General features: G+C 45.2%; 1 protein-coding gene across 1 annotated transcript; it reads left to right on the top strand.

Annotated features, from left to right (window-relative positions):
- The first annotated feature begins 6 nt into the window (after positions 1-6).
- CBLN2 (cerebellin 2 precursor) lies at positions 7-4,124 on the top strand. Its single transcript, XM_006892747.1, has 3 exons — positions 7-252; positions 3,637-3,756; positions 3,882-4,124. The coding sequence occupies exons 1-3, from the start codon at positions 217-219 to the stop codon at positions 4,077-4,079; spliced, it is 354 nt and encodes a 117-aa protein (XP_006892809.1). The 5' UTR covers positions 7-216; the 3' UTR covers positions 4,080-4,124.
- Positions 4,125-13,962: the final 9,838 nt, after the last annotated feature.

Genomic DNA, 13,962 nt, shown 5'->3' with positions numbered 1-13,962 from the left:
CTGGCGCTGCTGCTGCTGCTGCTGCCCGCTGGCTGCCCGGTGCGCGCGCAGAACGACACGGAGCCCATCGTGTTGGAGGGCAAGTGCCTGGTGGTGTGCGACTCCAGCCCGTCGGCCGATGGCGCAGTCACCTCCTCGCTCGGCATCTCCGTGCGCTCAGGCAGCGCCAAGGTGGCCTTCTCCGCCACGCGCAGCACCAACCACGAGCCGTCGGAGATGAGCAACCGCACCATGACCATCTATTTTGACCAGGTCAGCTCCGCCGCCCCCTGCCCTGCCAGGCCCACCCCCTTCCCGGACGCCCACTCTCAGTGGGTTCCTCTTCTTCACCACGTAGTCCATTGCGCTTGGGTTCTCTGGGCATGAGGCTGTCCAGAATCGGAAGAATGCTGTTTCACAGAAGCTGCTCCTGCTGTGTCTTTACTATTAAGGGGATAAAACCAATTTCTGTCATTGATGGAGGAGGATTTGGTCGCACCGGGGAGATGCGCATAAGCCATGAGGACATTGAAACTCCTCCAGCTACTTGGGTGGTTTCACCAGGCCCACTTCAGTTTGTTGAGAATCTCTCCTTCCACTCCTGTTGCAGTGACTCAGCCTACATTTTAACAGCTTCCTGGGGAGCTCTGGGAGTGTGTAGCCAGACCACTAATGGAGGGATCAGTGGTTGGAATCCACTGGCCGCTAAGGGAGAGAAAGATACAGCTTATGGTCTGGGAAACCTGACAGGGGGTTGCTATAGGTCGGGATCAGCTGGAAGGCAGTGCACTTGATCCCTATCTCCCCGTAAGGGTCACCCACTGTTCCCTCTAGTTCTTCTGGGATCTTTACGATTAGCCTACAATCTTGTTAAAATGTAGGGAACTTGTCAGTCTGTCTGGGGTGGAAATGTGACTTCTTATGAACCAATTGGAAATTCAGTTTTTTCCAAAAGTCTCAGCTCACAGTAGGGACTGGTACCTATTTATTGTCTCTCTGGTGAATGAAGAGGTGAGGTTTAGGGGCTTGGGAGTGTCTGTGTATGTCCAACAGGGACTGATCAAAGAGGACACACATCAGCACAGCGGGAGCGTGTTATTCTTGTGGGCTTGGTGTATGTATGGAAAATCCAGTGCCGGCTTTTAAGCCCTTCCCTCTTTTTTTTAAAAGTTAATATTATTATTAATTTTAATGAAAATTTACAGGCTTTGGATTTTCATTCATTCATTCATTCATTCATTCATTCATTCATTGTTGCACTTTTCTCCCTGCCCAGCCCTCCCCACAAGCCCTTTCCCTCCTCCCAGAGAATTCCAAGACTATGGGCGGAAAGGGCATGAGCCTTTGCACCCCGGGGTCAGGACTGTCTCCTCCTTGATGTATCTTTATTATGATGGTTCCCATGCTTGAAATGGCCAGTCGTGTCTGCACCGGCGTCTCCTGTAGAAGGGGGTTCCCTGGATCCCAGACAGCAGAGGAGTGTGTAGCACGTGTGGACTGTGTGACCATCCATGGCTGTGAGACCAGCGTCCCCGTTCTTCTAACTCTTGTTGCAGAGCCTGCATTTTTGTTTCTTTCTTTTTTGTCTTTTCTTTTTTTCTGTTTTGTTTTGTTTTTATCTCTTTGTTGCATTTGGTCTTATTTAAAAGATTTAAACACACCTGTTTGAAGCATGCCTAACTTGAGGGGCCAGAAATGAAGCAGGCTGTTGGGAAGCGACCACTACTAAGTCTACATAGTCTTTTATATCATTATTGTTACTGTCATCAATATCCACGTACCAGGGTCTTGGACAGGGGTCTGGCACCATCGGCAGGGGTTTCCTCAGGTGTCGGGATGACCCTGGGGGCTTGGGAGGGAAGGGGCTCCGTGGGCAGAGTCTGCGGTGTGTTAGGCCGCTCGTCTAGCAACTGTGCCTTTTCCAGAGGTTTGAATCCACCAATGGCTCAGAGGTTCTGAGAAAAGGAACTTTTCTTCCTGCTACGCTTTATAGCCTTTCAGAAGCCTGGTGGAGGGTCTTGTGGGTCAGCCTCGACGCGACAGCAGTGGGTTTGGTTTTGCGTCAGGAGGAGGGATCTGTTTCATGGCTGAGCTGACAGACCAAGTGACATGCCAGTTCCCAGGTTTCCCCCCTACTCCCTTGTGCACTGACAGGCAAACCCATCCAGGCCTGGCTGGCTTTTCTTTGTCCACAGCAGCAACTGGACATTACCAGTTTCCTGCATTTCAAGTTGAAGAGCTGAGGTGAAGGAAGAGGGCAGATCTGAGGGCAGCGTGGCCAGAGGAAGTCTGAGGGAAGAGCCTTGCAGGGACATAAAGGAAGCAGCATCCTGATGGGGCCTTTGGGAACAATGGAGCCCAAGGTGGTGTCACTGCACAGGTGACAGCACTAAAGTGGCTTCAGGCTGGGTTCAGGCCAGCAGCCGCATGGCTTCTAATGGCTGTTCTGTAATCCATTTTCAAGGGGAAAAACGAAAACAAAAATCCTGCCCACTGTGAGGTTTCCAGTGCAAGTTGACTGATAGCATGGCAGGTGGCAGGTGCAGGCTTCTGAGGACATTGCTGGTGATTTGGGAATGTAAGGACCCCGAGGGGCCGCTTTCTGATTTTAATCAGGTTGTTTATTTGCGTGGAAGAAGAGGAGACAAGACTTCACGTGGCCAGTCTCTGTCTTGAACCCTTGAGGGGACTGCATAATTTTGGGGACCCTCCACCCCTCAAGTTCTGCTCCTGGCATCCTGTACCTCCTCCCTTTTATGGGAGAAGAGCCATCTTCAGGGTGGGACGTTCATATCTGTGTGGACTCACTGTCTACTGGTCTGAGCTGTGAAGGTCTCAGCTCTGGGCTCCTTCAGGCGTGTTGACCTGACCCCGCACCTCCGCAGGGAAAGCAAGTCCATTGCTCCAAGTGAGGCAGAGAAAGGCAGCCGGGTTTAGCACCCCTGTCCGTTGCCCCTGACGTTGAACACCCTCTGCCAGACCACATGCTGGGCACTGGGAGCCCACTGTCCTCTCTTGGTCTAGTGACCAACTCAAACCAAACACTGCCTTCAAGCCACAGGGACTCGGGACTGGACCAGAACTGCCTCCGGGGGCGCCCAAAGCGCTGACCTTATCTGAGGCAGACCCCTACTCTCTATCACAGGGAGCAGCTGGACGCAGCCTTAGAGCCACCAAGCTTTCCATTAACACCCCAACGCGTACCTGGGCTGGGGCGTGCCTACATGGCCTCACGTCCTCCATTTCTAATGTGTCCCCTCTCTCTCCCCATCCAGCGTAAGGCTCTGTTGGAGGAAGCTTCTACCATCCCACACATCTTTGGAGCTGACTGAGCTAACACAGGCTCACCCCCTTTCCTCCTTCCTTACTCCCCCCATCGCTGCTTCTCCCCACAGAGGGAAAATATCCACTGTTCGAATGCATTTAAAAAAAAAAACAACAAACACCAAAACACAAAAACAAACCCTTAACACATCTTTGTTGACTACAGCCCATTAACGTGCCTTTGACATCTGACTGGTTGGGGGTGGGGGCATTATGGGCCAGCTTTGCCACTTCTATGCAGCTGGTGAAGCGGGGTCGTGGCCCTCCACGGGGTAGGGGGACAAGTTGAGGGGCTGGCCTGGTCCTTGCTTCACCCTCTTTCTCTCTCTGCAGGTCTTAGTCAATATTGGCAACCATTTTGATCTCGCCTCCAGCATATTCGTAGCTCCAAGAAAAGGCATCTATAGTTTCAGCTTCCACGTGGTCAAAGTGTACAACAGACAGACCATCCAGGTGGGAGCTCTGTGGGTGCCTCCGAGCCAGCTGGGGGTCCCCTGTTGGGGCTCTGGGGATGCAGGGGGAGGCTAGGGAGACAGTGGGGAGCTGGTGTGGACATGACTTTGTCCCCTGCCTTCCAGGTCAGTCTGATGCAGAACGGCTACCCGGTGATCTCTGCGTTTGCGGGGGACCAGGATGTCACCCGAGAGGCAGCCAGCAATGGCGTCCTTCTGCTCATGGAGCGAGAAGACAAAGTGCACCTCAAACTGGAGAGGGGCAACCTGATGGGGGGCTGGAAGTACTCCACCTTCTCTGGCTTCTTGGTCTTCCCCCTCTAAGCCTGGGGCCCCACGGAGCTGCGCTCTGGACCCCGCCTCCACCCTCCTCCGCCCCCACCTCTTGGGAAGGTGACACTCGTTCTGACTCCCCCAGATGGCCTCACAGGAAGGACATTGTCCACAGACCCTCTTGCATTTTGCTTGACTGTTGACAGTTCCCTGGGAACTGGCCTCTGGCTGAGACAACGGGGCCTGAAGGAGCAATGGAGTTCTCTCGCTGGAGCGGTCTGTCCGGGGATGGTAACAGCCACATTCAGATGTCACTGTTGGGACCGCAGGCCTTTCGTCTTTTGTCTGTGCTGTTTTGTCGTCCCAGAGCGAGGAGTTTGCTGGTCCAGGACAGCTGGAAGATAGCACCGAGGGCTTAAGGCCAGGGCCTGGCGGATGTCCAGCGACTGAGCCCTGGGACTCTGTCACTGCGTGTATGTCTGTCCAGATGATGGTGAAAGAGAATGGCTTCACATTAGTGCTGCGTCTCCCCTGGGAGGCTGGGAGGACCTGGGAGGGGCGGGGACTTTGTGGACTTGTCAAGAAGTGCTTTACCCAGAGACGCGATTTTGCACGATTGGACGACACTTTTGTTTTGTATTCTTTGTGTGGTTTTGGGTTTTCCCTCCCCTTTTTTTCCTCCAAAGCTTCCCTTTCCTTCCACACTCAGCCCTCACTCGTCTCTTGCTCTTCCTCTTGTGCTGGGGGCGGGGAGAAGATGGATGTTTCCTTCATGGATGAGACCAAACCAAACCAAACAGACCTGTAATGTTTTGTTTTGGATGAGACCAAACAAGCAAACAAAATGAACCTGCATATTGGAGATAAAGGGCCACGTAGCCCATCCCTTTGACTCTCAAAGGGTTTCTCGCAGATGCATTTCTCAGTCTAGAACCCTGGATCTTTGCCATCACAGGATGTTAAGAATTTGAGATTCTGGGGTGGGCTTGAGCAGCCTAAGGTGAATGGGAGTTTCAGTGACCATGTCACCAGCCTCGCTGCCCAGCACGGAGGGCGCCCTGTCCTTGTTGACCTGAGAGGCTCTGGTTTACCTGGATCCACCTAGCAGGGCCTCACAGACACAGAGACACAGAGGGGGCCTCACAGATGGCAGTGCCCTCTCCCCCTGGGGACTCCTGGCCTGCTCTTCAAGGACCAGGGCCTGCTGACACTCCCTGCAGGCACCTGGCCAGGTGCCACCTGAAATCACAGCTCATGGCACTTGAAGATTTTGGCAGAGGCACCTGCAAATGCCTCTTGTTTTGCCAACTTTGAATAACAGCATCGCTGAGGCATCACCGACAGTTGACGGGTCCAGGAGTGGTATGCTGAGGAACTGTCACCAATCCCAAAGCTATCAAAGATGAGACCTCAAACCGGATGTCAATGTGTCCTGTGTGTAACAATGTAACCAAAATATCGACGCTTAAAAGTCATCATTTACGATTCAGAATAAATGGGTTTGATGTCTGGCTTGCTCTCTTCCCTCTGCCTGGTCTCCTGACTCTCAGGCGTGTCTGTAAGTAAGGGTGAGGACTTAGGAGTGAAGCCAGCTGTAGTTCTTGCTGTGAAGCCGAGGACAGACAGGTGCAGGATAGAAACTCAGACACTGCCCTGCACTGATACCCTCTCATGGGGACCGGACTGTCCACCGGGTTTCTGAGGCTGTAAATCTACATGGGAGGAAACTGTCCCACCTTTTTCCGTCAGAGGAGATGGTGGACTTGAACCACCAGAGTTTAGATTGGCAGTGACACGTGATGTGTTACACCAGCAGGTGTACATTCGTGTGTGGGAGTGAGTGAGTGAGTGAGTGAGTGTGTGTGTGTGTGTGTGTGTGTGTGTGTGTGTATTTCCACCTGGATATACAACAGTTGCCTGGATTCCTACCTAGAACTGTATAGACATTAGTCTTTGTGTGAGTATTACAGGAAATTTTAGGGGTAAATTTTGGGGAAGAGAAGGTTTTGAGCTTGGCAGCTTTCTCTACTTCCCATATAATCTTTGGCTTGGTACAATTTCAAGTCCAATATTTCGATGAGAAGACACTGATCTCAAAGGATGGATCGTTTGAGGCGAGCATCAGATGGTCAGTAGGTGGGAAGACAGGAGGGTAGGCTTTCTAATCAGAAATGCAATGGGGTTTATATTCCTGAGTCAAGGTCTGTCTTGGCAAGGATCCCTGCACTACAGCTGAAGAGCGTAATACGATGCAGACTTGAATTTGAATTATAAGGTTGGCTGCGTTTTGTGACGTGGATGGTGGGAGCACTTTAGTGATCAAGAAGCCTGGGGGGGTTGCGGGAGGTCCAGTTCTGGATGTCACATATTAAGGTGCCAGCATAGACCAGAGGTTAGCTGATAGGTTTCCTGTCAGTGCTTTATTGCTCAGCCTTTTTCCTTCCGTCGTCTCAACACTTAGATGCCATTTGGAACAAACAGCCAACCTCGGACAATAGTGACCAACAACTGAGATATAATGAGTACATGTGATTTTTATTGCTTAATGAAAGATCACACAATTGTTTGTATTTGCAACTTTATTACCCAGGTTGTCATTTCATTATATTGTCTAATAAAAAGTAAGTTATTCAACTGATTAGTCTAAAAAAAAGTGCACTTCAGGAGCTTATTTTGTGTTAGGGGGAAAAGCCTTTTCACTGTGATTTATGTAGTCCTGTCTGTGTTGATAGCTTGTTGGAAGCCAATGCCAGAAACCACACTAGGAAGAAGGCGCAGGGTCCCTTCTGCAAGGCCCCTTCCTGGCCAGAGCAGCATCTGCCAAGCTTTTCCTCGGCTTAAGACTTGGCTCTCTGAGGGGGTGGAACTTCTGTGTGCAGTCTGGGTAGTAGATACATCAGATAGATCAAAATGTCAAAATAGCTTTCCTCTAAACAAAGTCAGTATTTCTGAGAGCTGGAAACTCGGTGGTTCTCTCTCTTAGCCTTGATTTCCTCATCTGTGAGGTGGGAGCCTGTACTGTCTTTCTCATAGAGTTGTTGTGAGGAGAAGTGATCTGAGAGCTGCCAGTCATAACATGCTGATAACATGGGGCTTGCTAGGTAGGAAAAGTGTTCTAGAAAAACAGGTTTGTCAGTGTGGACTGCTTAATGTGAGCAGATGAGTGGAGAAGGATGTTATATGAAAGCCGCTCAATATTCCTGATTAGCTTATTAAAACCAACACTAGAGTGAAATTTTATTTAATTTGCTTTTCAGAAATGATATAGAGTATGAACATATCAGATTCTACACATTTAATGTTAATTCTCAATTACATTATTTAAATACTTTACACGGCTTAAATTTACCTTTTTGTTTCAGTAAATAATATTGAAATTTATGATAACTTACATTTGTAATTTTTTTAGCACAAGTTTAAAAAAAGAAAAAAAAAGATACTATTATTTCAGAGGGAGTTCTGGTGGCCTGATGGTAAGAAGCTGCACTGCAATCCCAAAGACATGAGGTTCAAATCCACCAGCTGCTCTGCGGGAGAAGACTGGGCAATCAATCTCCTTCTGTGGGATTTACTGCCTTTGAAAATCTGCTAGACGATCATTTCCGCTAGGGTCAGTTCCAACTTGAGGACACACAACAACAACAACAACAACAAAAACAACAACAGTTATTTTGACATTGTAATAATACGTTGATGACGTTGATATGTGTTAATGATACTTAACAGACACAACTTTTTTTTCAGTAAAACAATTTGAAAATTATTTTTAATAAAAAATATTTGTACCTGTTTAGTATCATTTTTGTAAATGATTTTTTAAAGACCATTTTTTAGTATAAAATGTGTTCTAGATTTGAAACACAACCTAATGATTAACACTAGGTCCTAAGAAAGTGTTCTCACCATTTGTCAGTCTTGGACCTTTTAGGTCATAATTTTTTTATTTATGTATTAATGTGTAAAAGGAATTATGTATATTTTTATAATTTGTACTTTGGCTTCAAGTAGAAGTGATACAAAGTTACTATATATTTGCATAAAAATTCATGATGATAGATTGACATGTTAGATTTTTAAATCTTCAGATAAAAGATTATTACTTAATTATCTAAGTACCAGGAGATTTAGAAAATACATAGAAAGAAATGAGACTTTGCTAAATCTTAAGTTTACTTATAACTATTTCATGATATCTTGCAAAGGAAATGTCTGTGATCACTAGAAACCACTGCATGTGTACTTTTGTTGGCTTCCAAATACATGAATATAGACAGCTGATTTCTGGAGATGGTGAAATAAAAGAGACTAGCTTCATTCTTTTGAGATGCAGGCGCATATGGACAGAGCATTTGATGATTTTTCGTGTTAAACAAAACAAGCGCAGTCCAAGTTGCTTCGTGGTGCTTCAGAGAGAGTGAGAGGAGCAGGGAGCACAGTGGGCCTCTCGGCATCTCATGGATTCCCAGGGTCTTTAGAAGAGATCTGACGTTGCCGTAGGGCGACGTAGCTGTGTGTCCAATCATTCGTGTCTGTTCATCTACCACACAGCAAGCGTGTACTAATCTAGCTCATTCATGTTTGTGAATGAAAGGCTTTTACATTCTGTTTAAGGTGTTGTAAGTTGATGGTTGACCTCTGTGGGCAAGTTGAATTGAATTATCCCAACTGTCTAATGACTAGATGGTTGTGAGGACCAGGGGAAGTACAGTGGGAGGTGTGAAGCATCCTGATAACATGACACTTGTTTTGCGGAGAAGATGCTTCTGTGCACTCATCAAAACATTTTTAAGAAGCATAAGGTGAGAATGGCTCTAAATTACAAAGACTTTTATATATTAATTCACACCTTATTTTTGTAGGCATGTGCTTATTATCTGACTTCTTTCTGAAGCATGTTCTTACTATTGAAATAGGATATTACACAAGTATCTTTACATTGAAGCTGAAAATATCTCCCTTCTGAGCAGGTGCTTAGATTTCTTTCCCTTGCCTTTTAAAGATAAAACACCCAAATATTATGAAAGAAGTTGGAATACAGTTTCCGTCTGGATCTTATAATTTTACCTTTTTTAATTCCTTGAGTTTTTTCTCCTGTGATAATCTGTAAAGAAGTTAGCTGGTGATGAACACATACATTAGCTGATTTTGTTTTTATTTTATTTTGCTTTTTTTTTGTCTAGCCATTGAAAGCACAGATGTTGTTATAAGCATTTTTTCCAGTGCATACTTGGGCCTTTGCAAACTGGAGGCCACTGTTGATTAACATTTTAAACTTCCGTATGTTAAATAGCTATGATGCTATTGCATACATCTGATCTCTCCCCAACCCTCTAAAGGGAAAATGAGTCTTGCTGACACTCCTTTAAAGTAGAGCCAACAATTATAAACTTAAAAAAAATATGACATGTCTGGGAGTCCGTATAATGTTATGCCAACACATGAATCTTGTGTAAATGAGTTTTTCCCTCATTCCTAGCCCAGTAGGGTGACTTTAAATTTTAAGGGCAAAAGCCACGTGGTTTCACCTCCTGCAGACACAGGAGCTCTGTTTTATCTTCCTAAGTGGGCTTGGCTGTGGTTCCATCAGCAGAATCACTTAAGTGTCTGTAGCTTCATACATCATCGTCTTCATCAGTTCGCCCACACACACTCACTGTGTAGTGTAAATGAGCTCCTTGACAATTTAATTTGGAAAAGAAATTTTCATTCCCTCTGCTTAATGCCTCCGGCAGGACTCCCCAGGGTTAGAACGCCGCTTTGCGCTTGAGCTGTTCCAGCAGAGTGGGGGCTACTTATTAGTGGACGCCAGCCAGCCTTACCACCTGACCACCATGCCCTGGCTTTGTGGTTGCGTCCTCGCATTCATCAGTGTCCCCGTTTTCTCCTTTGGAAGTCTTCTTTATTAAATGTATACCTTCCCCCACCCCCATCTTGAATTGTGATTTGAGTGAAAATTTACCAAAAAACCCAATTTTAATTCAGTTGTGTTTTTTTGTTCTATAACATTAATTTCAATATGCATAGTATAATCACACTTTTCCCAGTTCCTTCCAAAATTCTGATTTATCATCCTTCTAGATTTCTCTAGGTCTTCTCCTTTTAGTGATATTACGGGCATTGCCTCCTTATTGAATGTCCTCTTTCCTCTTGCCCATCTTAATACGTGTCTGTTGTCTAGTTGCTAGTTTTATAACCCTCTCTCTCTCTTTCCATTCCTGGTGACCATCCAAGAATGAGTCTGTGTAGAAATCTTTCTTTAGCTTTTGTCCTCTTGTGATGGATTTATTTCATTCAACGTGACATTCTCTAGATGCTTTGACATGATATGGCATTTCTTATATTCATTGAAGATGGTGAATATTGGCAAAACGTTAGGACTTCCTCAGTTAAGATCATGTGACTTTGATTGGTCTAACTTGATAATTTCCTACCATCTCTTATGATTTTTAAGTCCACATCCTAATATTCCTCTGAAAATATAATATTTGTCATGATTCCAGGCACATAATTATGGAACCAATTTAAAAAATAGCACCATAGTGAAATAATTTCTCTAATACAGAACTAAATTAACTTAGTAAAATTTGACAAACTTCTGTTACTGAACCTCTCATTTGCAATATTTTTACATCTATCTCAAGAGTTCTGACCATCTTTTTAAAAGCATGTTATTCTATATTTCTAAATTGTGTGAAGAGAAGGGTTATAGAAAATAAAGGATGGTTAGCATAAAAAGAAGGAAAATGGGTATTTTATGAAATACTTATCTTTAATGGTGTATATATCTCACTTTGCCTCATATGATGACTAGCCATAAATGGTACGTGCCAGGGAGAAGTACATCAACAAGAGTACATCGAGGAAGCAGAGATGCTATCCTGTCTTCTTTTCATGTTTCCAATCACCATGTCAGAATACCAGAGCATAGCTTTTGTTCAGGAATTGTAAACTGTCAGTGGAAAGAACAATTACATTACTCATAAAAAATGATCTATCCTTCTGGGAACAGAGTGTAGATACTTCCTTTTCATTCGACAGTGTTTATGGATCACTGCCTAGGGGCCAGGCTGTGTGCTTAGAGTTGATGACAGAAAAATAAAGACACACTTGGTGAGCACAGAGCACTTAGAATCCTTGGCAGGAAACAGTTTTCCAAACCAGACTGGGGTGATACTGTAAAAGGCAGCATGAGGGGTGGGATGGGGTAGTGGATAAGGAGCTGGGGATTCTGAACGCAAATTTACAAATATAAACAAGGAAATATGGTTAGCACCCTTGCCATGGAATACTGAGCATCAGATGGTCTCCTATCCACCTTCCTCCCCTTACCTTCTCTGCTGTCATGAGCGTGGCTGAATAGTCAACTGACCATGACTTAGGACCCAACCTTGAGAATGTAGCCAATGAAATGAGGGCAGATCCAGGGAAAACACCTTAGCACATAATTCTGTTCTCAGTTCTGGTATTTCTGTCAACCTTGGGTGTGAGGAGGCACTTGGGAAGGCAGAAGGCAAGTTCGAGTGAGTCAACTCTTTAGTAGATGCATACAGGGTCCAAGAGAGACACTGTGTGTGGGGCAGGATTTCTTAAACAGAACTGTCTCGGGGACCACACTGAGCACTTGGGGATATTAACTTACTATTTAACTTACGAAAAGACAAAAGACAATGTCAAAGCCAGACTTTAACAGCTAAAACAAATTCTGTGCTACTTACGTGTCCATACCACGTGTGTGTGTCTCTACAGGGCTGTGTGAGAGTGTAAATAAATACATGCTTAAAACTAAAGTTAGCATTTGGTCGGGGTGATTCAGCTCACAGTGACCTCATGGGTTCCACTCCACAGGGGCTTCCCAGTTGTCCCCATTGGGAAGCAGATGACTAGACTTTTCTTCTGAGGCACCTTTGATGGGTTCAAACCAGCAATGGTAGGTTAATAATGGAGCACTTAAGGATTTGCACCGTTCAGGGACTCATGAACACACACACACACACACACACACACACACACACACACACACACACGGATCTGTGTACGTATCCATCCTCAGCCGTATATCTATACTCACAGCCTAGTTGTAACCAATTCACAGCCAAGCCAGTGGGTTTTCAGAGGCAGCAAACCAGAAATGGAGACACTGACCCATCTTTCTCCTGAGGGGCAGTTGATATGATTCAAACTCTGAGCTTCTGGCTTGACAGCCGGCCTCCTCAGCACTAAGCCGCTGGAGTCCCCTTTATCTCTCCAGATGTGCATGGCTATCTGGATATTTCTGTGTCAGTACATATTTGAAAACCCAGTATCCAACTCAGTCACAGGCATCTCCACCTGTGCCAGCATTAAACACTTTGCCTTCACGTAGGAGGGACCTGTAGACTAAGTACTTTGCTGGGTTTACTTCCGCTTCTCATCCCCCACCCCAATCTTATGGTCTCTGCCTCCTAGTTCATTTCTCCCCTTCAATCTTCAGAGTCTATTTCACCAGGAGCAAGAAATTGCATCTGGTCTCCCTGACAGACAGATCGAGAACTGTTGAGAATAATTAGGCCAGCTGGTGCGATAAATCTCGCAGAAAGTCATTGTCAGTGGATTGTGGCCTAATCCGCTCTTCATCCATTGCATGGGAATTACCTTGCCCCCCCCACCCCCGCCCCGAGGATGACGAGGGGCTGGGTTTTTAAAGAGAATTGCCACATCTCCTCAGTCATTAGCAGGCAGAAGGCTTGCATGCATCAGACTGTGATAATTAGGGAAGACTTATTCTCCCCTAAGGCCTATTACTTTCTGAAGCTCAATTTTTCCCCTTTTTAATGGCTCAAAATGTACTGCAGCAAACAGTGAATGCACACATTCTTTCTCTTATGACTTTTCGTTTTGACTGGTTCCTGCATCTGTTTATCAGGAAAAATGATGCACTGAAGTAAACTTTTCTTTACATGTGAAGGGAGATGGGAACTGGGCCTAAATGAATTTTGTTCTGTTTTCTTCCAGAGTCACAGAAACATTTGTTTTGGGAAAAACTCCCCAATAGATGGTGCTGCTGCTGTGACTTAAACTGTTGAGTAATTAGTATGCAAAAAAGCTCCCACGAGAGACCTCTGGGAATTCCCTTACATCTAGTTACAGAAAGACAAAAATGTGGCTTTATTTCCGCTAAATGCAAATTGACATAATTGTATAATTTGAAAACTTCAGAAAGATTTGGTGATGTTTTGAGGTCAAGAAATTATCTCTAATCCTCATTGTTCATATCTCTGAGTAGCTTTGAAATGTTAGTGCGCACAAGATTTATTTTGAACTATAAAAAGATGAACTGAATGGCCTTTCTGGTCTCCCCTGCCTGCCCCACAGAAAGCTTCAGGAGTCGATGAGTTAAATCTATATGAAAGGAAAAGCAGAATCATTGCTTCCTATTTATGGAAAAAAATAAGATGCAAGAAGTATATTGCCAGAAATGGCTGCTGGTAGACAGTATGTCAAAGACCCTTGGTGATGCAAATAGTTAAAGTCACAAGTTTGAATCCCCTCAGAGGCACCTCAGCTAAAGATCTCACAATGTATTTTTTTTAAAACTGTACATCCATAGAGAACCATCTGTTCACTGAGGGAACGGCCAGAAATAAGAACCTAAGAGAAGTAATGGGAAGAGTGGTGGTAACAATACGGGACTTATAATCAGTAACCTAAAACAATATATGCATGAATGCTTGGATGAAGCACCAATTTTTTTTACATAAACTCAAAGGATGATAATAATAATAATAAAAAATCAATAGTAATAAAGAGACAACTGTATGGAGCAGAGTGCTTTCTGAGACATCTTGGGTCACCATGAGTCACCTGGAGGGCAGACGTTGGCATTATATGGTAGACATTGCTGAGACCTTTGCAGTGATCATACCCTTTAATCATTCTGAGTGACTGTATTTGGAGA

The sequence above is a fragment of the Elephantulus edwardii genome, unplaced genomic scaffold, assembly GCF_000299155.1.
Source record: "Elephantulus edwardii isolate Elephantulus edwardi_28Jun2011 unplaced genomic scaffold, EleEdw1.0 scaffold00118, whole genome shotgun sequence".
NCBI lineage: Eukaryota > Metazoa > Chordata > Mammalia > Macroscelidea > Macroscelididae > Elephantulus > Elephantulus edwardii.
This window is presented reverse-complemented; position numbering and strand designations above follow the sequence as displayed.

Excerpts from the sequence above, each read along its gene's own strand:
- CBLN2 (XM_006892747.1), top strand. The coding sequence starts at position 217 with ATGAGCAACCGCACCATGACCATCTATTTTGACCAG. Across the intron at positions 253-3,636 it reads TGACCATCTATTTTGACCAG|GTCTTAGTCAATATTGGCAA; the intron begins GTCAGCTCCGCC and ends CTCTCTCTGCAG. Across the intron at positions 3,757-3,881 it reads ACAACAGACAGACCATCCAG|GTCAGTCTGATGCAGAACGG; the intron begins GTGGGAGCTCTG and ends CCTGCCTTCCAG.